This window comes from Dermacentor andersoni, chromosome 1 (genome assembly GCF_023375885.2).
Source record: "Dermacentor andersoni chromosome 1, qqDerAnde1_hic_scaffold, whole genome shotgun sequence".
In the NCBI taxonomy this organism is placed as follows: Eukaryota; Metazoa; Arthropoda; class Arachnida; order Ixodida; family Ixodidae; genus Dermacentor; species Dermacentor andersoni.
Genome location: NC_092814.1, coordinates 58,168,386 through 58,190,043, shown reverse-complemented (window position 1 = coordinate 58,190,043; position 21,658 = coordinate 58,168,386). Strand labels below are relative to the sequence as shown.

Here is a 21,658-nt window from a genome sequence, read left to right as displayed (position 1 = left end):
CCCTCATTTCCCTAAATGAAATCTCACTCGTTATATGTGTGTGTGTGTGTGTGTGTGTGTGTGTGTGTGTGTGTGTGTGTGTGTGTGTGTGTGTGTGTGTGTGTGTGTGTGTGTGTGTGTGTGTGTGTGTGTGTGTGTGTGTGTGTGTGTGTGTGTGTGTGTGTGTGTGTGTGTGTGTGTGTGTGTTAGCAAATTCTGGCCCAGAAAGTAGCGTGTTTTTCAAAACGAATAGGTAAAGTGTCCCGTTAAAACCAATTGTATCAAGTCCCATTAAAACTAGCTTTCATTTGGAGTCCTTAAGACCAGTTGCTAATTGTGGATTCCAACCGGCGAAACCCTTGAATAGCCACTTGAGCAACATACACAGGGTGTCTCACGTAACTTCTGCCAATATTTAGAAATATGCGAATGCCACGTAGCTGCATGGACTGGACCCACGTAATATTATTTGCCGTCGCTCGGAGCAGTCAGACTATATTTCTGTATTTCGCCTAATTACACAATAATTTATTATATATAAGAAAATGAGTTCTAGAACAAATATAATCAAAGCAAAATTGTCGCTCAGAAAATTATAGGTCAGCACAACCGATCAATCTTTATGTTGTTCTATATGTGCTACATAAAACTTTTTCCCAAGCCGGATAGAAGCCAGCAAAAGCGCGAGAAAAGTTCCCCGCGACTAGTCGCGCGGCACGTTTTCGTGTTTTACGGGTTTTCTTTAACGCTTGGAAAAAGCTTTTATAGAGCCCGTATTGAGCAACAGGACTAGGGAATTTTTCATGATGGCCTACAATTTTTTTATCGACAGTTTTTCTCTGATTATAATATTTGAGAAATACATTTATAATAACTACGCAATTAGGCAAAATACAAAAAATAGCACGGCTTGCTTACCTGCTTACTTGTTTACAACATTACCTTGGTTCTGTCCAGCCACGTGGCACCCGCACATATTTAAATTTTGGCACAAGTTACGTGGGGCATGCTGTATGCGAGCCGTCAAATGTATATTGCAATATACAATGAGGAATAATTGTAACTTTCCGAACACTTATGGGACTCGCATTGCATGATTCTCAATTCGAACAGGTCAGACACAACCGGATTGGTGTTCCATTTAAAAACACATGGACTTATTGCTTTTTTTGTGTGTGGGCTGTGAAAGCTTTAGCCAGGGAACCTTTCGCGACCAATGCTGCATGCGCATGACCAGGTTGCTGTAAGGGCTAGTGACAGCAGCGAAAATAAGCTCCTGCCATGAAAATAAAGCAAACTTAATTTGGTGAAAAGATGACGGAGTCTAGACGTACAGACGTATCGTCTTTGCTGTCAAACGTTTTTTTTTTTTTTTCTTTTCACTGCACAACGAACCTGCATGATGCTGCACTTGAAGCTTTGGACGTGCTTTATTCATTTCGGCCCTCATGTCTCCAAATTCATACACTCACTTAAAAGCTTGAAGACTCCCCGTTTACCGAGTCGTGTCCGTCTCCACGGTTGTGTCGATCACTCCACAAGCCTCAATGCATCTCCGACCGCATGGCTTAAAACGAAACGTGTGTGGCCCGAATTTTGTACTTAGCTTATTGTCGCGCCACCTGTTGTTAGGTCGGGCAATTGCGCTATTGGCCTTATGTAACGTCAGTGTGTTAGACCAGACACCGCGTAAGTGAAACTCTCTTGCTGCCCTTGGGTGGCGCAAGTGTGGGCTACTTTTCACAGGTTGATTCTAGAGTGGATGCACTTAATGGAACTTTGAAGCCGCGTTGTTCAACTAAATGACTGACGAAGCTATTGTCATTGTCGACAAAATAAGTTCTTTAGCCGTCGTGCAGGCGAAACATACATTTTTCGTACATTGAGAACCTCAAAAAATGGGTTATCGTGCTATTTCTATTTATTTTAACCCGCGTTGTTAGTTTTTAGAAACTCGGCGAAAGCAAACTTTAGCGCAACCTTCCTTGCTTTTTCGATCTGCAAGTTTTCTGACAGGTACCCAGGACGAGTTTTTCTTCAACTACGAAGCTTTGTTTCTGACAAGCCCATGTGGGTTTCCTTTGTAGATTCGGGATTCATACGGGTGAATGTTAATTTTTCCTTTCATGAACCTTCCTCCAAATGCGCGCGACAATGCGCCTATTTTTTATCATATTTGCTCCGAAGCCAAGTACGGCTGCCCCTATACACTAAGTTTTCTATTTTATCGTGTCTGTCTGATCATGATACCATATGGGTTGAATCACGTTGAAAGGGAAAATCAAGGATCGCATGATAAAGTGCAACTTGAAGTGCAGGAGCGCGTCTCGGAGGCTGTCCACCGGGTGTCGAATCGAGATTACAAAACCACCCCTGCCGTATTTCTCATTGCCTTAGGAGCCTTTGCTCGGACAGTTGCAATAAGATTTTTATTATCGTTATTATTAGTTACTTCAGCTAGAGTGCCGAAATCGGCCGGAACAGGCGCACATTCGCTCAACTGGTGCCATGAAATATATGTTTATTGCAGACTGCCGCGTTTGTGTGACGCAAAATCATAGATAGTCTGCAATTTGGTTAATAGTGCAGCCAATCCAAGAATACACGATGATCGTTGACATGAAAACAAAAGGGGTATGCTCGGACAGCAACGGCTCCTAATGGCACGAGATTCACTCTACGGGTACATTACCCTCACTACAATTGTGCCGCGACGTTCGGGTGTCGAATACACCAGGGGCGCTGACGTTGGTATCGCGGTGAGAACGCGAAGATAACAGCGTGCAGGTTGCTCCCAACTTAATTGAAACCAAGTGTTGCGCCCTAGAATGGGTTGTGGAAAGATTTCTGCTAGTTAATTGCTCTAACTGCGACATTTACCGTACGTTTTGCTACTTGTTAACTCTCTAAGTGAATTACAGCCACCGTGTGGCCGCATAAAGCAACGGCTCCCCATGAGACCCCTCTACTTCACTACTAGTGGAGCTACTAATCGTTTTGGAAGCCGCGTCACAAAAGTCAGGCCACAATGAGTATTATAATACAAATCACCACTTTTCCCTAGTTAGTTAAGCTGATAGACGTCTAAAACTTGTCTCACTGTAAATTAAGATGAAGCTCAATTGTTACTGTAGCTTGATATAGCAAAAAAATTGTTTCATTAAAGTCTGGCTACAATGAAAACAAAAGTACTGCGTTTAGGCAACAATGACATAACCTTGCAGCTTGATTTTTGCACTATTTCTTCAGTAAAATAAACCTAAATCGCCGAAGATTAAATTATTTATTGCGAGCTATAAAAAAACACCTTAATTTTAAATGCATTACTTAAAAATCTGGCAACATGTTTCAATTGCATGCATGTGTCGGAAAAGTTAGGCAACTGTGATTACGTTACAAAAAGTGACCGTTTTTGCTTAGAATGTATTTTTTCTGTCATTATAAACATATTTCAGCAATAATAAAGGATTTAATTGGACGAAGGTTGACAGACATATGACTAGCTGTAATTAAGCCCTTCAAAGTCGAGTGATCACGTCCACTTAACTCAAAGGTATACCAACAGTTCTCCATGTGTTTATTTCTATAAGCTTGTACTTGCGGATAAATGCACCTCTAAGTTCTAAATTTAAAGCATGTGTCGCATAATTGGCTCTCCGAGCTTGGAAAGAATCGTTATAATAAAAGCGATGATGTCCAGTTACTTGTTGTTTCCAGCTGTATCTCTTGACGTTCGCATTAAATTTAATGTTATCCTCGTGCTTTATAGATCTATAGAAAGTGTAATAATCATCTTATTACTGCAAATATACAGACCGCGCTGCAGTTCTAGACGGCGCTTGCTTCGACAGCGGCAATAAATGAAGCAGACGACGGGTTCTGCACGTCGTCTGCTTTGCTCGCAAGAGCTTTCTACAAACGTAAATAGCTCACGGAGGTAATTCCCGTACTCAGACGTGTTGCACATTTAACACTTGTTCTTGAGTAAACACTTTGGAGACGGTAACAACCCACCAAGTAGTCCTCTTCTACTTTTTAGCATCCACATACGGGTGCCGCGATGTTGCTCTGTTGATTGAAATGCAGCGTTGCCACGATTCGTGCCCCGATGGCAGCTTCGCCCTTATATATCTTCAGTGCAGAAGTTTTTGACTACTGTTTAATGATGATGGCACAGGGCTTCAGAGTTTCTGGCGCATAGCGCGTTGCACGTGCATGTTGCTGTGCAGCGCCCTGTAGCACGGTCATAAAGGTCTATCCTCTTTAACGTCGAAGCGACTGTTGGTCTCTGCCTCTCTGGCTTGATAAAGGGGAAGACGGTTTCGCTCAACCTCACGTACGTAAGGTTGAGAGAAGGAGAAGGGAGGAGAAACCAAACAAAAACAAAAATAACAAAAACGCCAATAACTAACCGGAAGCCCCGCGATCCAACGCCAACGTGACATTTGAAGGGACGGGTGTTTTGAAATAAAGGAATGCGCTGATCGGATTGCCCTTAGCGTGAAGAGGCGCAACACAGGGGTCGAGGGAAGACGTTACTGTAGATGTGGTGAGTTATAGTGTTGTGCTTACATGACACTTCCATTGTACCTGAATAACTTCGGCCGCTCGAGTGCAAAATATAGAGTAGGAAAGGTCTGCCATAGATAGGAGCGAATTCATTGCAGTGCCTCCACCTCCAGTACTTTGTTTTAGTTTCGACTTAGCAAGCAGGGTTTTTTTTTTTTTTTCAGCTTATAATGGAAAAATGAATTTAAGTCGGAATATATGCCTTAAATTCATCGACTGCATTATGAACTATTCCAACGTCTTACTTGCTGCGTTAGCAAGAGCGAAAACTTAAGCACTGCACCTCGTGGAATTGGCGCACAGTCTATGGCGATGTTGTTGCGAGCTTCCCAATTAACAGCGTTCAGAGGTCTCTCAAGGAAGCTTGAGAGGCATCTGCACTTAACATTCTATAACTTTATATTATGTACCAGTTTCCAGGGATTTTTATGTAGTCAACACAGAATAGCTTTTGACAGTAGGAGCAATCAGTCATTCGTCATATATGAGAAGTGAGGGTAGGAGTAGGAGTAAGAATTTGAGTAGGAGATACCGATACTGTCTTTGACCTTGGGACCTCCTTATGTATACTACGCAAGTAATTTTCTGTATTTTTACCAATAAAAAAATTATGAAATATAAAAAAACCGTGATGGCAAGGGTCGAATGAAGGACTGCACGAATGCGACACTGATCGATATCTCAGTTGAGAGGAGACATGGCTTACCTGCCGGCAAAGCGTTCGCGAGAGATGCTCGAAAGGAAACGTTCGGGAAAGATCATAACCAGATTCGAGACAGACCGGTAAAGTTTATGTACAATAACTTCAGCACATTCTACACAGATGCGCTCTCGGCAAAGGTCGAGTGCCTTTTGGCGGTCCAGCATCTTCATCCTTTGATGCGCGCTCCTCCACACATTAGGTACGCTAATTCTACCGGTGAATTACGAAGTTTTTACCCGCCGTGGTTGCTTAGTGGCTATGGTATTGGGCTGCTGAGCACGAGGTCGCGGGATCAAATCCCGGCCACGGCGGCCGCATTTCGATGAGGGCGAAATGCGAAAACACCCGTTTACCTAGATTTAGGTGCACGTTGCATATAATTGCATATAAAAGTTTTAATGCTTCAGTGTGATAACCTGAAAGTAATGGCTCAATGTTCAAAGATTGTTGAGCCTGTGTTGGTGAGACACTGTGGCTGTAATTTTGTCAAATGAAACGGATAGATTTTCGTTGAACGTTATTGAGCAAGCTTATTTCATTGTTTGTAGGGGAACCAAACGACAGATGCATATTCTAGAACAGGGCGAATTAATGTTTTATATGACAGCAGTTTAGTATCGCGGGGGGTCTTAGCTAAAGTGCGGCACAAATAATCTAATTTTTTAGGGCTTTCCCGCTTACATATTCGATGCGGTTAGACAAAGAAAGATGTTCTGTTAGAATGACACCTAAGTATTTATATTGAGACACTCCTTTAAGTAGGATGCCATCCAGGGAATAATCAAACGAGAGGGGGCTCTGTGTATTGGCAAATGACATCCTGACTCTTTTCCTACACTTCATATTCATTTGCCACGTTTTGCATCAAGTGCAGAAAGAGGTGGTGCATGTTCATCATTGGGGTTAATAGATTCGTATTTGTCAGTTATGCTTCTGGCATTAACAGTCAAAAGCGCAAGATCTGTGGCAGAGAGATGAGATTGTCAACCAAGTGATGATGATACATTTGGAAATCTTGCGCTAAAATCAAAACCTGGAGCTATTACTAAGCTATTTGAGGCACCGTCCCAGTTGTAACGAACGCTGTCTATACATAAATGATCGAACCTAATTTTAATGACCGAGCCGTTATTTCGCTGCTCAACCGAAGCATCCAATAATAATAATAAAAAAAAGACTATAGCTTTTTACGAACAGCGCACACTCTGGGCGAAAGATCTTCGGAAAGTTTCATGCCGGAAATGTTTACCTTCCAAGCGTTTTTCAGCATCCCTCGCTTATCGCTGAAATCAAGCAATCTTAAAATGATAGGGCGAGAACGCCCAGGCCGCAATCTGCCTAACGATCGAAGCGTTCAATATGCGGACAGTCAAGGGAAAGCCTATTGAAAACGTCCGCAACCTTGGAGTGCAGTGTGTCACGATTCTCATTGGTATCTTCTGGTATGCCATGAAGGATTATGTTATTTCTTCGTGGTTGGTTTTCAAGATCGTCATATTTGGCAGTTAGTTCGGCAACAGTGCGCTTTAGTCAAACCGCCTCAGAACGAAGCTGACCGGAGTCTTGATCAGACAAAGACTTCGAACATGAGGTTTCGAGAGCAACCACGCGCAATTCCAAGGCATCGAAACGTGTATTCACAGCATTTTTAATTTCAGATATGTCTTACGACATATTTTTCTGACAAGCAACTAAATCGGAAATTTTTGTATCGTTGTTGTAAGCAAAAAAACTCCCCATACGTGGTGTATCGTGTTTTATCAGGACAAGCGCATCATGTTAACATCTTTTCAACTCAGAATTATTGCGCATGCCCACCAACGATGCAATCAACAAACATGCCCTCGAAAGGTATCTTAAACGTGTTCCCTCTCCTACCCACGACGCATAAATAGTTGTGCAAATAAAGCAACGGGGTTATGTGTTGACTGACACTTGGCTCGATCGTATTCTTTGCGCGAACGGTACGAAACATGGTGTCAGAAGTGCGTGGCCACCCGTGATAGAATTCTTAAAGCCTCATGAAGCGTTACGCCTGAGGGGTGACATTGCCAAACAATGGAAGCTTTTTAAGCAAAAATTCGAGCTTTTCCTAGCATTCTCGGTGCCAAGAGACAAGCCTCGGGATGATAGCACGAAGACTGCCCTACTGCTCAGTTTGGGAGGCGACGGTGTGCTGGAAATCTACCGCAACTTCACTTTCACTAAAGACGCCGAAAGAGTGGACTATGCGACCGTTATCAAGAAATTTGATTAGTACTGCGCAGCGCAGGTGAATGAAATACATGAGCGGTACCTATTTCGATGACTAGTCCAAGCAGAAGGTGAGCCCTTGGAACCATTCGCAAGGGACCTGAGGCACCTGGCGAAATCATGCAACTTCGGTGTAATGGAAAATTCAATGATCCGTGACCAAATTGTATTTGGAACGAGCGACGACAAAGTGTGCCAGAAGCTGCTACGGGACAAGGAATTGACACTGGGGAAAGCTGAGCAGGTGTGCAAACCCGCCGAGTTGTCAGATGCACAAAATCAACTTTGGGCAGGTGAACAGCGCCAAGTTGACCGTATCTAAGCAAGGCCAACCGAGACTGGTGCATCTGCAGTATTTAAATGCAGTAGGTACGGTCGGGAGCACGGCTCGAGGAATTGTCCGGCGTTTGGACGCACTTGTAGAGGATGCGGAGGCAAGAACCATTTTGCTGTGCAATGCAAAAGCAACCGGCCAGTGGCCGAAGTCAGTGCTGACGGAGATTTCACGATTCTCGACGTATCGGTAGAAACTGTCGAAAACCATCGTGACCGGGTTGTGGAAGCACTAGTCGGCAGCAAGCACATCAACTTGAAAGTGGACACCGGTGCACAAGCCAACCTTCTGCCGCATGATACGTACCGCGCACTACAGCCAGCGGCACAAATAAGAGGAAGTAATTCAGTGCTACGCTCCTATGGGGGAGGAATCAAGCACTTCGGGGTAGCCACACTGAAGGTCACAGTCGGCAAGACGACAACTGAAGTCGACTTCTTCCTTGTAAAGAAGGGACGCGCGATTATTGGTCTCGAAGTAAGCGAACGCCTGGGGCTCTTCGTCAGGTCGGTTGATGCAATGACAAGAAAGGGAACTACAGAGTTCATGCAGGAATACAACGACGTCTTCACCGCACCGGATGCCTTCAGCGGCTGCACACAACAGTATTGCGACAAGACGCCGTACCTACGGTCCAGATGGCTAGACGAGTACCCATGGCGCTGCTGAAACCACTTCGGGCTGAACTCGACCGGATGCTCAAGGCAGGCATTATTGCCGAGGTTGAAGAGCCAACGGACTGGCTAAGTCCGTTAGTTATCGTCAAGAAGAAGGACGGTCAGCTACGTATATGCATGGATCCTAGGAAAATTAATGAAGGTCTCTAACGGGAGCACTTACAGATGCCTCGTCGCGATGACGTAGAAGCCGAGCTTGCGGCAGCGCGATATTTTTCACGACTAAACGCCAAATCTGGATTTCATCAAATACCGTTACATGAAGCAACATCCAGGATCTGTACGTTTTCGACGCCGTTTGGGCGTTATCGTTTCCTCAGGCTTCCTTTCGGCATAGCGTCAGCATCCGAAGTATTTCAAAGGTACATGAACGAGATCTTTGACGGGATTCCTGGTGTATGTGTGCACGTCGACGACATCCTAGTGTGGGGCTCTTCAAGAAAAGAGCACGACGAAAGGCTATGAGCAGTCCTTCAGTCCGCGTGTAAGGCGGGATTAACATTCAATGCTTCAAAATGCGAAATTATTGTGCCGGAAACTGCCTACGGCCAAGCCCTGATTCAGTCGAATCAGTTCTACATCTACCGCCACCGAGGGACAAGAAAGGAGTTCATAGAATACTAGGTGTCGTCAACTATTTCGCTAAGTTTATACCGGCACTCGCAGAAAAAACAAAGTTACACCAAGACCTGATAAGAAAACAGTGTTTTTGATTGGACGGATAACCATGCCACAGAATGAAACCATATCTGTGCCGTTTTACGCAGCCAGCCACTTCTGGCTATCTTCGACCCGATGCGTGACACTAAAATAGCTTCGGATGCATCGCAAAATGGCATCGGCTCAGCATTGCTACAGCGTTACGGGGACGCTTGGAAACCTGTTGCGTATGCTTCGCGAGTACTCACCGACACCCAAAAACGATATTCGCAGATTGAGGAGGAGGTGTTGGCTGTGGTATACGGGTGCGAGAAATTTTCGACCCGATGCGTGACACTAAAATAGCTTCGGATGCATCGCAAAATGGCATCGGCTCAGCATTGCTACAGCGTTACGGGGACGCTTGGAAATCTGTTGCGTATGCTTCGCGAGTACTCACTGACACCCAAAAACGATATTCGCAGATTGAGGAGGAGGTGTTGGCTGTGGTATACGGGTGCGAGAAATTTCACCATTTTGTGTATGGGCGCATGGTCATTCTCGAAACAGACCACCGCCCCCTGATCAATATTTCGCAAAAGGCAATTGCTGACATGCCACCGAGACTGCGGCGCTTCTTTCTACGTTTACTAAAATACAGTTTCACTCTGCACTTTGTTCCAGGAAAGCAGTTCGTGTTGCCAGACCTGCTGTCGCGTGCCTCTGTAGGAAAACCGCAAAATGATGAAGCAGAAGAATAAGACATCGAGATTCAAGCCGTAAGTGTTGTATCGTCACTTGTAAGCGATGCCACGTTAGAGCGCCTGTCAAAAGAAACGCGAAATGACAGCTACTTGCATAGTATCCTGCTGTTAACAGCGCAAAATGTCTACATTTTGCGATGTTAACAGCAGGATGGAAAACCAACAAGCCCAAGCTGCTATTCTAGCGAAATAAATTGTCACGTGCGAAATATAGTCACGTGCCTTCAGAAGAACGAACATGTGCAGGGATGGCTTAAGCATTTTGAAAGTGGACTGTCAACAGTAAGCGGTGTGCTACTAAAAGGGTGCAAGGTCGTGGTGCCAACCAGCATACGTCAAGAAATGTTGCGAAGAATCCATGAAGGCCACATGAGACTAAATAAGTGCAAAGAAAGTGCGCGTCGTTTGGTTTTCTGGCCCGGTATCAACACTGTTATCGAAAATCTAGTAAAAAAATGCTCAGTATACCAGAAGCACGCATACAAGCAACACATCGAACCCTTTCTTATCCGCCCAGTGCTTGCGCATGCCTAGTGCAGGATTGGTGTTGACATTTTCCAGTACGCTGGGAAATCGTATCTTTGTGCGTGCGATGCATTGTCTAATTTTCCCGAGGTTGAGCAGTTGCAGGACACGTCAGCAGCCGGTGTCACTGATAGACTATAAGCGCAATATTTGCTAGATACGGCATACCAATGGAAGTATATATATATGCACTGACAAGGGACCGCAATTCTCCAACCGCGAGTATCTGTTCTTCTCAAAAAGATACGATTTTTGCAGCATGTTACTTCGAGCCCGCGGTTTCCACGCTCAAATAGCTTGGCCGAGAAAAGGCTTCAGATGGTTAAAAGAATCCTTTAAAAAACAACCGAAGGAAGAGACGACTTCTGGCTTAGATTGCTCAGTTACAGGTCATGTTCTCTGAAAGACGGCAGATCGCCAGGTGAACTGCTATTTTGTGGAGGTGCCCAGCACGTCTGTGCGGAAGCGTCGACCGACGGAACAGCCGAGACGCTCCCTGGCTCCTTTGCAGAAAGGACAAGTCGTGCGAGTGCGCGGAGACCGATGGGATACCAAAGCCAGATTGATGCGAGCGGAGCAACCAAGGTCCTACCGAGTAGAGACAGAAGACGGCAAAATGCTGCGTCGGAACCGGCAGCACCTTCTTGCAACAGCCGAACCATTCAGCATGGAGTCATCCACCGAAGATTGCACGGACCACGAAAGCGACAACGATGGCATTGTAAGCCAACATACGTCGTCTACTGGAGGTGCACCGGTGATATCAAATGAGACAAGTCCGCTTTTGCGGAGATCAACACTTCAAAGAAGACCGCCGCAGCGCCTCCAATACGGCAGCAATTTTAAGTAATGTTCGTAACCCCTCGCAATGCCGTTCGATAATATTTTTCACTTTGGTGTTTGTACAGAGAAGAGGATGTATCGTGTTTTATAAAGACAAGCGCTTCATGTTAACATCTTTCCAACTCTGCATTATTGCGCATGCCCACCAACGATGGAATCAACAAACAAGCCCTCGAAAGGTATCTTAAACGTGCTCCCTCTCCTACCCACGACGCATAAATAGTTGAGCAAATAAAACAACGGGGTTCTGTGTTGACTGACACTTGGCTCGATCGTATTCTTTGCGCGAACGGCACGAAACACGTGGGCCGATCCCGGAGATAGTGAAATACCGGGCCGACCCGCGGCGGAAGTGGAGCAGGCGTTAAGCACTCCCCATTCGTGGGCCGATCCCAAAGATAGTGCAATACCGGCCCGACCCACGGCGGAGGTGAGGCAGGCGTTAACCACTCCTCATAAGTGGGCCGATGCCGAAGATAGTGCAATGCCGGGCCGACCCGCGGTGGAGGTGAAGCAGGCGTTAAGCTCTCCCCATACGTGGGCCGATCCCGAAGATAGTGCAATACCGGTCCGAGCCGCGGCGGAGGTGGAGCAGGCGTTAACCACTCCCCATAAGTGGGCCGATACCGAAGATAGTGCAATGCCGGGCCGACCCGCGGCGGAGGTGCAGTTCGCCATTAAGGGGCCCACGTACACAGCTTCGTTGGTCATCCTTCTTCACAGAGTGGAAGGGTACTGAGTTTTTTTTTTTTTTTTAACATCTGAAGTTATTTAATGTGTAGCGCTTTTTTCATTTCGCTCCCATCGAAATGCGGCCGCGGCGGCCTCGAACTCGCGACCTCGTACTGAACAGTATACTACAATGCCATAGCCACTGCGCCACCGCAACCTGTGCACTCGCAGTGTTCGCTGCAAGCGTCAGGAGTACACCGATTGAATGTGGTTCATAAAAGAGGAAGTTACATTCTTCTTCTAAATACAGGTGTATGACCGCCATGTCTACCTTGACACTTCATTTGCCCGGTTCTCTGAATGGGATGTTGGACCGCCATGAACAGTGCAGGCTGAAGTGGGGTCCGAATGCTGAAACTTCCGTGTGCCCTTGAAAAGGAGCCGCTTTAAGCTGTAGCCCTTCTGAGAGCGGAGTTATAGCGCAGCGCGAGTCGACTCTGCGCTGTTTTAAGAAACATCGCTGCAACAGACACATCATGCGTAGGAATGTTTTGTTCGGAATTTGACTTGTCTTTCTTTTTCTCACTTGCCGGATTTTGTACTCATTCTTTTCTTCGGCTAAGTGCAGTATTTCTCGCCCTTCGTAAATAATCCCTTAGCTATTACTATAAGTGCTAATATTCAGCTAATAAGTGATAATATTCAGCTGAACTAGAACAGCAAATGTTTCAAGCTATTATGAAAATTCCATTGATGATGCAAGGGCACTCCGACATACTAGATGAGATCCGCTGCCTTCGAGCTAATCAACAAGCTATGGAATAAAAGATAAACGATTTGAGTCTCAAAGTTCAACTCGTTGAGGAAACCGCGTCATGCGTCACATCACTACATGTCACGATAGAAAGGATTTCATCTCGTGTTGCCTCGGCCACTTCTGCACTTGCCTCAATGCGTGATAGCCAAGACGACCTAGAAAATAGGTCTCGCCGGAATAACTTGATTTTTTTCGGCCTTCCCGACACCGCAAAGGAGACATGGGCTGAATCGGAAGATAAGATTACGTCCTCCTGTACAGATAAATTAAATGTGTCACTCGAACTAAAATATATGGAGAGAGCGCATAGAATAGGGCGGCACTTCGAGCACAAGAAAAGACCATTAATAGTAAAATTTATATCCTTTAAAGAAAGACAACGTGTCCTTGAGGCCGCCTCGAGGCTAAAGGGAACAGGATTTGGCGTTAGGGAAGACTACTCAAAGAAGGTTTGTTTTGAGCGCAAGAAGTTGCTTCAGCTTGGCAAATCACGTGGCAGTGACTTCAAACTTATCTTCAATAAAATCAATATAGGTAAAAAGACCTAGAAGTATAATTCTGGTTCTGATGACGTAATCTAGTTAAACGGATAGCCATCACAGTTCGCTAGATCTCGGAAGACAGCTCACAACCTGAATTTCATTGTCGTGAATTGTCGAAGCCTAAAAAATTAAAAAAAATCGTGAGTTTGAATCTCTTTTGGAATCGACAAAACCACATGTAGTCATTGGCACAGAGTCATGGCTAGATAGTTCAGTCTACAACGGCGAACTATTTCCGTCAGACTACACTGTGTACAGAAGAGACCGCAGCAGCCACGGTGATGATGTCTTTGTTTTGATCCACAGTAGTCTCAGCAGCACTCCCATCAACGTAGAAAGCTGCCTTTGGGGAACGGTCTGGTGTAGGGTGATGCTCGCAAGCGGTCACTCTGTAGCAATCGGATCGCGTTCTACAGGCCCCCAAACTGCAGGTCACCGGAGCCTTTCTTTCAAATGAATGACATCATGCTCTCGTTAAACACGACATATATTATTCTCGATGGCGGCTTTAACTTTTCCCATATTAAATGGGAAAGCTTTCAACCGCAAAACAATTCCTTGTCTCTTATTTTCACAGCGTTTTGCGAGCTGATAAAAGCCAACTCTCTGTTCCAGTTCGTTGAGCGCTCAACAAGGTTAGAATCAGCTAATGAAAGCATAATTGACCTGTTTCTCTGTAACGATCGTGATCTTGTGTCCAGCGTCACCGTAATTCCCGGTATAAGCGACCATGAAGTCGTTATTGCAAAATTAACGTATACTGCTATATGCGCCGAATAAGCCCCCCGCCACGGAAGGTGTTCTTTTATAATCAAGCAGATTACTCATCCCTATCTCTCATCCCTTTCTACCTGAATTTCATCGACACAGCTCAAACATCGACGTTAATTCTGCCTGGTGTTTGTTTAAAGCTAAGCTATTGTCATTAGTTCAAATTTACGTCCCATCACGCATCGTATCTTCCCGACGGCAAACTGGTAAGCCATGGATGGACCACAACCTTCGATCAATTACTAACAGAAGGCGCCGATTATATCGCAAATATTGCGCATGCCCGGATTCCGACACGTATCTTAAGATGAAAGACCTAAGCAAGACTATAAACAAAGAAATGAGCAAAGCTGAGGCTACATACCTGCGCACATTAGGTGACAAAATAAAATCTAATCCGAATGATCTCTGGAAGTATGTCAAAAGTAAAAGGAACAATAAAGTAGCTGTACCTGATAGTATACATGACGTAAATTATGGGGATGACGTAACCAGCAAAACTCAGCACTTTAATCACTACTTCCAATCAATATTTTCCGGCACTGCTGCTTTTGTGAAAGACTTACCAATTCCTACCGACTTAGAAAAAATGGAAAACATAGAAATAACAGAACAGGGAGTTGCTTCATTGCTCAAGAACGTTAAAGTTAGTTCCGCATCTGGTCCTGATCACATTCCAAACTATGTCTCAAAGAACTGTGCTAAATCCGTCGCCCCATTTCTAGTAATTCTTTTTCAAGCATCCATCGAAGAGGGGTCCCTGCCTAAAGATTGGAAAAGTGGTAACGTAGTACCTGTATTTAAAGGCGGCGACAAGACAAAGACAAAAAATTACAGACCTATTTCACTAATTAGCATCTCATGTAAGCTATTAGACCATATAATTTATACCGACTTAATGAGTCACTTACAGAGCAACGGATTCTTTTGCCCCACGCAACATGGGTTTCGCCGGGGGTTCTTGCGTGACAGCTAATCGAATTCACCCATGATATCGCATCATCAATAAATAACGGACACCAGGTTGACTGCGTATTTCTGGATTTTCAGAAAGCTTTTGACTCTGTTGCACATAACCTTCTACTGACAAAATTGTCTGCCATCAAAATTCTCGAGGCGTATCTGACTGGTAGAAAGCAGCGTGTTGTCCTTGAGGGACTGACGTCATCAGAGAATGAAGTCTTATCGGGCGTTCCACAGGGCTTCGTCTTGGGCCCCCTGTTATTTTTGATATTCATAAATGACATAGGAATGCAGCTTTCCAGTCCCATACGCCTGTATGCTGATGATTGTTGCATATATCGCGCCATTACGTCCCCTGCCGATTCAAGTATCTTACAAGATGACCTTCTAACAGTGTCCACGTGGTGCGACAGCTGGAGCATGAAATTAAACTCTGCCAAGTGCAATGTCATTCGCTTCACTAACAAGAGGGTACCGCTTGTTAAAAATTACTTTCTAAACACTGAACCATTGATCGAGGTAAGTAGTTACAAGTACTTAGGCGTTATCTTTAAAAATAATCTTTCTTCGAATGACCATATAGAGAGCGTGGCGTCTAAGGCTAGTCGTATGCTAAATTTTCTAAAACGTAATTTCTGGAGAGCCCCCCATAAGGTAAAGGAAGTGCTTTATTTAACAAACATTCGTCCGATGTAAGAGCACGGCAGTCCTGCCTGGGACCCAGAGACAAACACAGCCATTAATCAACTGGAACAAATACAAGAACGCGCCGCCCGGTTCGTTACCGCCAACTATGATTCGACGCAGAGCTCATCACAAATACGTGTTAACTTGGGATGGCCACTTCTCGAGAACCGACGGAAATATTTGCGACTTAATCTTTTCTTCAATATTTACACAGGTAAGACTGGTTTGTGCAGGGACACAAAAATGAAGAACCCAAGTTACATATCACCCAGAACAGATCATCCGCTAAGAGTACAAGAGTACAAATGCCGTATCAATCTATATAAGCATGCCTTCTTTCCAAAAACTGTGTATGATTGGAATAAACTGCCGCCTGAAATTGTCACAGCAACGTCATGCGCTCGGCCGGATCACGAATGGAGTGCGTCGTTCGGACTGAGATCGCTCTCGTCAAATCTGGGAATGGAATGCGTGCGGTTCCGTGGGGTAAATGGAAATCATATGAGAGGGCGCTAGACTAGAGGTGGACCAGGTAGGCCTCATCACCATCATCTGGATCATCTCGGCATTCTGTGCGTTTGTTTTTCTTCCGTGTCGGAAGAATGATCACTAGACTCGGGAACTTATAGTGTCTGTGTCGCCATAGGCGTCCAGTTTTCATTTTGCCGGAGAGCTGGGGGGCGACCAGGTTTCTGCACCCTATATATATTTCTTACACTTGAAGAAACTTCGTGTGACCTCTCAGAATTGAGCACTGAAGTGTCAGCGTTATATGAGTATATACAAGACTTCATAGTCGGAGAGAGGTCAGTTTCACAGCCTGAGTCCTCTGGGTTGTGTAACCTTCCTTCGTGTAATAGTCGCATGCTTGGCTATCACTAATACTGCTTCGCCTTTCCGGTGAAACTGCAGTCTCTCTCTCTCTCTCTCTCTCTCTCTCTCTCTCTCTCTATTCTTTTTCTTTCTGTGAGTCCGAGTATAAGGCTCTGCGGATGGCTTCTGTTGATTCTCATTTCGAGTGAATCCGGCTTGGCCTCATTTTGTTTCCTGAGTGATTTATTCAGTGTTCCCCAACTATCATGCACCAAGACTTAAAAAAAAAGAGCAGTTGCGTTACTCAAATAAAACCTAGCGCATATTCTTTCCAGTACATTGGAGTAGCCGCCAGTAATTCTTTCGTTACTGAGATTTAATTCGGCAATTGCGAATAATTATCTAACTCGACAAGTACTGTCCTTATTTTCAAAGTGTCAATGAGGCATTTGTAGGCACCCCAAGGTGAAATGTAAATGCGGTGTTTTCAGCGACGTGAGTGCGGTCCCACCCGCATCATAAAGCAGCGCCCTCAAATAAGCTGATTGAAAGCAACTGCATTGCCTGTCGCAAGCCCGAAGAGACAGCGCATCACCTGGATAATGGTATGGCAGGAGCACCGACAGCAGCTTTCGCGCCTTCCCAGCTATTCCTTCCTCTCATTTCTACGTCACACTTATTATCCGTCTGAAGGCCGACTGATCACATTGATAACGAAAGCCCCTTCATAACGTGGCCGAAGCGCTGCTCTGACTACGCACGAAATGCGAAAAGCGATGTAATAGACATAGAATGCTTCGAAATCCCGGGTTGGCTCGCACCGCATCCAAAGAGTGCGCGCGAAGCTATGTTGCGCGCCAGGAACTTGCTTCGGACCAAAGCCAAATAATGTGACCGTTTTATTTTTCATGAAAGTATAAACAGGCGACCGTGACAGGAAGCAGAGGCTGGTGAAAGAAAAACGTGACGTACACTTCCAGTTAAATCTGCCGATTTCGGTGGAGCAGATATTTTTGCTCCGCAGAGTGATCCGGAATCAGTGGCTACTCCCAATCTGCCATTGGAACACACAACTCACGCTCTCATTCTGCCATTGGAATATAGGATTGCCCCATACCGAGCAGAAAAGCTTGATCTGGATCTATCGCTGGATTTCAACATTAGATTAATCTGGGTGCCTGGTCGTGCGGGTTTGTTTTGAGTGAGATTGCGGATTCACAGGCCAAAGCATTCCTTGACGGCCCTGTCTGGCGTATACCCTTATTCCTCAGCTTACGCAAGTGCTGCTAGCGTTGTCTGACTATATAGCGACTACTTCTGTATATCAGGATATGTCGTAGTGAACTTTTCATTACACCAAGGCATGAAGGTATCCCTCACCAAATTACATTCCCGCATTCCCTCCCTCCATTTTTACACTACGGGTAGGTGCTTTCTACATTTTCACTTACAAAGATGAGAGAATAGGTACTGGCTTTTGTCATGCTACCGCCTTACTATGTTAAGAAAAAGATGTGTTTCATTATTAATTCCACACTGGCCCTGTTCAATTCGGTGATCTTTTTCCTGCGCTGAAAACGGGGCAAACAAAAACACTTAGACAGCGCACTATCGTGTATCTTATCTTATTTGCAGGATAGACGTTGCAGCCCAGGTAACAGTGGAGATCACGGTTAGTTGTTTTCCGACCAGGTCGTCTAGTGAGTGGTACGACCACGGCTACTTACGGAAGAGGGCGTGCACTATTTTGGAAGTTGCCTATCACTCAATCGCGCTTTCTGCGTTGTGGGCATGCTATATTATTCTAGATTTAAAAATAGAGGAACGAAGCTTTGCACTAGAACTTCGATAGTAGATATTATGCAAGTTTCGCTCACTCTCGGTCACCTGCTGTCCGACTTGCTTGAAGAGATGTTTCGAACGCGATGTGTATTATTTGATCACACTCGGATATTGACGAGGCAGACAGTTCAAATCAAGGCCGCTTCCTGTCTCAAAGCCTTTGCGAAAATTATGACCCCCACTAACCCCCCCCCACCCCTTCTTAAAATTCTTTTCCGTTATACACTGTCACACTCTTCAACGTTCGCCGCGTTTGGCCCCTAACATTCCTATATTTCTGTTTCTGCATGGACTAAGAGGCCATTCACCAACCAGCCCTCCCACCTGTTGTGGCGGTTTCTTGGCTTCCGTTGCCCAGCACCCCCGTCCTTGATATAGACACGAGTACTTGTCTTCATCGGGTGACACGTTTCACCGCCTAACAAATGTTATCGCACAGCGCAGGACGCGCTTGCATGTGTCGGAAATCCACTGTCTGTGACCGAACCTTGTGTAATCTGATTGCATGTGTGCGCGACGCGAATAATGTAGAACTTTGTGGAAGGCGCGCGGGTCCCAGCTATTAGTCTGGAACATTCGACGATTGACGTATAAAAGCCGACGCGCTTGACCCCTTGATCAGATTTCGACGACCGCCGATCGCGTTAGCTGCAACCGTTGTTCTTTGAGTGTAGCCTGTTTTTTGAGGGCACAAGTTCGCCCAATAAAACGCTCGTTTCCTTAATCACAGTTTCGCTGCCTTCTTAACCGTCACTACCACGTGACGAGTAATAGTGACGGGTGTTCGAAATTAAGCTTTATGGTTTTCTTAAAATTGGGCACTGCAAGGCGCGCGAAGACCCCATGTGCAAATAAGTTATGTGCCCAGGGGGACACAAAGTGAGATGCTAATCATCGTTGTCAGCAGACCAATTAACTAAAATTGAATAATTCACTTTTGTTAACTGCAGTAAGTAGGTATGTTTGTATCGAAAAGTTAGAGGGCAGTCGTGTTTCTACACAGTATCAGTTGGAAGAATTCTTCTAGCATGTCTTCTGTGCTCCGAGATATCCGACTCCAAATTTTAAATGTCGCTCGCACGATGACGCATGCAAGATCGAGTGAGGATCGGCGCAAAGCTCCTCCCTGATGTGACGCGGCGTTTAGTCTGACAGCAGGCCGCAGGTATATATGCAAAGATGATACTGTTCCCCTTCCCCTGAATTTCCGCTTGACGTTGTGTGTTGTTGTGTTGCTCATCATACAGGCAGCATGCTTGCTGGAAAGCTTCCTAGTTCTCGATAAATCGGGCGCACCCTGTTGGGGCAGTTTTTTTGTTGCTCCGAGGCGTATCAGAAAAATTGTCCGAGCCTCGCTGTGCAGTCCCAGCAGGCATGGCGTGTCGTGCGTGTTGCAAGGATGCGGAGTGGCGGCAGCAAGGAAACAAGCGTGCCTTGAATTGCTGGAAGCCGTTCTTTCGAGTTGATCTCATGACTGCGAGGACGAAATCTTGATAAAGTTGGCTACCGGCAGAGGCGGCAATGAAACGCCGAAAGTGCGCAATTTTGTGGGAAGACTCATCAAGTTGTCCATTGGCGGCGACGCGTGATCAATAAAAAAAATTTATAGCGCCGAATTCATATTGATGGGAGGGGTGGTGCTGTTTATTTAACTTTCAAAAACACTTTCGCGTGTCCGGGGAGGTGTGCTATAACATTATAGCTAAATTCGAGAACTCTCAATTCTCTTCAGGGCAAGCTGGACGAGGACGAAATATGCCCGGAAACAATCACAGAAGAATATTTGCTGTCGTTCTTGTGGTGAGTGTTCTGCTACACATATATTTATTAACGCCTATGCAATCGGCAGCGCAATGTCGTGCGGTTTTGTTGTAAATAAAGCTTCTGATAGGGCAGTGGCCGTGCTGTTTGGCATGGCAGGAAGTAACCTTCACAGGATCATCGAGCGGGTTGCTTCCTTTCTGGAAAGTATCACTGGGAGAATAATACCATTGACTGCAGAGGAGGTAGCCGTCTTCCATCATTAAACTCGAGCTGGTAATAAAAAGGTATTTTCGTCACATAAGCGCACAATATATTGGCACCCACTGGAATATCCGCATTTATTGGAGATGTGACTCCAGAGTATACATCCAGGGAAAACACGGGGAAGGCGGGAGATGGAAATTCAAGACGATGAGCAAAACGAGAACAAGGTGAAAGCGGGAGCCAACGTTTCTACAAGTGGACTTGTCTCCTTCAAGGCGACAGATACTTTACTCGCCACAGTACATACAGGCGGAGTTCTCCTGAAGAGGAAAGGGCGTAAGGCGGGTGGGTGTTGAAACGAGCAAAGGTGTGTTAGCTATAGGCAACAACACTTTTGGTTTCTTAGCGTATTTTTCTCCCTTCTTTCCGTTTTGTCCCTTTAATTTATTTATTTATTTATTTATTTATTTATTTATTTATTTATTTATTTATTTATTTATTTATTTATTGCATTTCGCTATATCCTTTTCTTTTATTATTTATTATTATTATTTTTCACGAGCACCGGTTTCTGCCGCTCCTCCTATTATCTCTTTCAGAGACAGCATAGCCCATGACCATCAGCGAAAGAGGTAATAGAGGGCAGTTGTGCACGCCGTTCGGCACCTTTTTTCGACACCTTTCAATTCGACACCTTTGTTCTCGTTTTGCTCATCGTCCAGCGTATACAGGTATACCAGCTAAGGTTAGCCAATACATAATTACTTATACAGGGCGAACAAATCCAACACGGAAAAAGAAGAAAGACGTAACAACAGCGCTCGTGCTACGCGTCTTTCTTCTTTGTCCTTGTTTGATTTGTTCGCGCTCATAAAAAATATATAGGATACACGACGACGCAACCAATGGTATTCTGTCAGCAGTCACGTACCCCATTAGGATGAGTTTTTTTTCCTAATTGAACCATCGGTAGTTAGACTAGATCAATTAATTAGCTGTTTATTTACTAAATTGGGGGCGCGAATTTTGATAGAAAAGTAATAATTGGGCTTTAAAACACATGATTTAGTTGCTTTCAGTGTGCTATTTTTCGCGTAACTATTTACGCGCCCACGCGCCGCGACCATAGCGGTCCCAGGCGTTACGTAATTACCATATACAAACATGACACCGTGAATACGCCTTCATTCAGCGGTTAATATTTCGCCAAGTTGTAGCTTCGTCGTCGCAACGGAATATTTCTTTCCACCAATGATTAACTGTGCCGACGAGTTCATCGCGGCGCAAACGCTGCCGA

At 45.1% G+C, this 21,658-nt stretch overlaps 1 protein-coding gene across 1 annotated transcript in view; it reads left to right on the top strand.

Annotated features, from left to right (window-relative positions):
* The window catches only part of LOC129380472 (uncharacterized), a 482,520-nt gene that overhangs the window by 359,303 nt on the left and 101,559 nt on the right, over positions 1–21,658 (top strand). Inside the window, exon 5 of the mRNA XM_055061532.2 lies at positions 20,126–20,193. Coding sequence (XP_054917507.2) covers positions 20,126–20,193 — 68 coding nt within the window. The remainder of the gene's footprint in view (positions 1–20,125; positions 20,194–21,658) is intronic.